This window comes from Alosa sapidissima, chromosome 3 (genome assembly GCF_018492685.1).
Source record: "Alosa sapidissima isolate fAloSap1 chromosome 3, fAloSap1.pri, whole genome shotgun sequence".
Lineage (NCBI taxonomy): Eukaryota > Metazoa > Chordata > Actinopteri > Clupeiformes > Clupeidae > Alosa > Alosa sapidissima.
Genome location: NC_055959.1, coordinates 26,397,498 through 26,399,997, shown reverse-complemented (window position 1 = coordinate 26,399,997; position 2,500 = coordinate 26,397,498). Strand labels below are relative to the sequence as shown.

General features: G+C 45.6%; 1 protein-coding gene across 1 annotated transcript in view; it reads right to left on the bottom strand.

Moving 5' to 3' along the window:
- ngfra (nerve growth factor receptor a (TNFR superfamily, member 16)) overlaps positions 1 to 2,500 on the bottom strand; it is a 37,695-nt gene that overhangs the window by 21,008 nt on the left and 14,187 nt on the right. Inside the window, exon 3 of the mRNA XM_042087202.1 lies at positions 2,386 to 2,500. This exon is cut by the window's right edge and continues 245 nt beyond it. Coding sequence (XP_041943136.1) covers positions 2,386 to 2,500 — 115 coding nt within the window. The remainder of the gene's footprint in view (positions 1 to 2,385) is intronic.

Here is a 2,500-nt window from a genome sequence, read left to right as displayed (position 1 = left end):
CCAAAAGCTTTTGATTTTCCAAAGAAACCAAAGGGTGGTAAAGTTGATGTATCACATCCTGTGTTGATTTCAGACCTTGAATAAATACATCAAATATAACCCGGTTGGCTAACAGAATCAAACCTGCAGGTCGTTCTGTCTCCCAGGCCTTGCTAAAAAAAAACTTGGCTTCCGCTGAAATTCCACATTAAATGACTCCATAACGTGCTGCGTAACTCTCCAGTTCCTCTCCATAATCACCTCTGTGTTGACCCAACGTACTGACCATACAGCCGAGCGAGAGGTCTGCTACTGATACCTCCCCTCCAGTCAGACATCCCATCACTGAGGCCCAGCCGAGGAGCCGACACACTCCTGTCATGGTCCAGAAAGAGTCCTCCTGGACCCCTTCCTGACCAAGTTAGTACTGCCCTCGGGCCAACCACACAGGTCCTGAGTGCAGGGCTGAGGAGAGGGGATGCACACACACACACACACACACATACACACACATACACACACATACATCTACATACACACACACATACACACACAGACACACACACAATCCTGCCAGGGCTCCTAAAGGCTGTGTGTCTAATCCATTGACATGGTGTATTTCACAGCACATTCTCCTGGGGAAGAGGAAGTGGCTAGGCAATAGTTTATGACTACTGAAATGTAATCAGCAAAGATATTTGGTTTCCACCTCATATGTATTCAGTATCCTGTTATATACTAGGAATGTCTTAATTCGATCTCGAAAATATCTTCTTTGCATTACAACAATATATTCATAAGAAATGCAATCAGCAAAGATATTAGATTGCAAAGATATTAGATTGCCAAAATGTCAGTAGCAAGATGTCAGTATCAGTGTTGTCCACTTTCTTACGGGTGCTTTACACCTTCACGGTCTCCTGCATTTTGAACAGGTCCTATTTATTGTTTTCTCATTTAACAGACAATATTTTGTACGTGTCTTCAGACAAGCGCTGGGCCTCTTCTCCTACCCGAGTCCATCACTAGACTTCCCCTGTATAAACCTTTTCCCCATATAAACGTTAACCAAAACACAGGTGCTTAACATAAACAATGCACACGGGCCCAAGCTCCAGTCTTTCATCTGTCATCACCCCAGCTAATTTCACTGGGAGCCATCTTTTCCATGTCCAAGCCCTTTGGCACATGTTTACCCACTGTAGGTTTACATTGGTGTCTTCAGACACAAACCTTCCCTTGGCCTCAGAGCCAGCGCCTGCGTAAGGGAGGGGTTGTGTTGTGCTGCTCCATGGACATTTCTCCCTTGGCCTCTCACCTCTGCGAGTGGCCGCGCTGCACAGTGACATTCTGCAGTCTGACATCTTGACCCCGAGTGTTAGAACAGACACATGTGGAAGTGACCCCTGTTGACCTCTTGAACTCACAAAGGGTCAGGCAAACACAGGGATTAAGTCCGTAACCTCAGCCAGGGACTCTTTAAAGACCTCTATTTAGACACACAGCAGTGCCAGACTCCTAAAGAGGCAGACTGGGTGAACTTGAATTATGAACAACTTCAAATAATCTTTCACCTATCTTACTATCAGGTCTGTAGATCTAATGCATATACATTTTCCATTTGTCTACATGCAAGTAAACACACTTATCTTCTTTATGCCAGATCATGAAATTAATGGGGGGAAATGAGACTACCATATATATGCTATGGTGCACATTCATTTTGTTCCCGTGGATGTGTGTGAGTGCCAGTCCGGCGCTAAGCATGATGGATGCTTTGTGGTTTTATCAGTCTGCCAGGGCCTTGGGCTGCCCTCCTTTATGAGATGGCTCCTACATTATTTAGCGCAACTTCAATCACAGACACTTTCTGCCTGGTGTGGGTAAACATTCAGCGCTTCCTGTTCAATTCGCCATTGATTGTTCACAGCCACAACCGGCACAAGGTGTCCTATATATTTTGTACGCTATTGTTGTTGCTGCTGAGGCTGCTGCTGACTTCGGCTGGCTCCCAAGACCAGAGTTTGTGAGTCTGCGTGTGTGTGTATGTGTGTGTGTGTGTGTTTCTGCTCGTGTCACTGTGACTGTGTGCTTATGACAGATGGTGTGTGAGGGATAATTGAGGAGTGTGTGTGTGTGTGTGTGTGTGTGTGTGTTTCTGTGTTTCTGTGTTTCTGTGTTTCTGTGTGTGTGTATTTGAGGGTATGATTCTTTATTATGTCTGTCTTAGGTAGAACTCGCTTGTGCATGCCTATGAATACACTGGATGTGTATAAAGAAAATAGCATCAGGCTTGTCAGTGACATACAGTACATCTGTCCATGTTACATGAACACAATCACATGTACTGTATTTCAGCCATACTGTACATGGGTGTATGTATGCACTAGTAAACACGGTACTTGCCGTGGCAAATGGCGTCAATCTCAGGCGTGCAGTTGCGCATCAGCACCTCGTTGTCCTCGCAGATGGTGCAGGGCAGGCAGGGGTCAAGCGAGCTGTCATGTTGCGAGTACGAGCT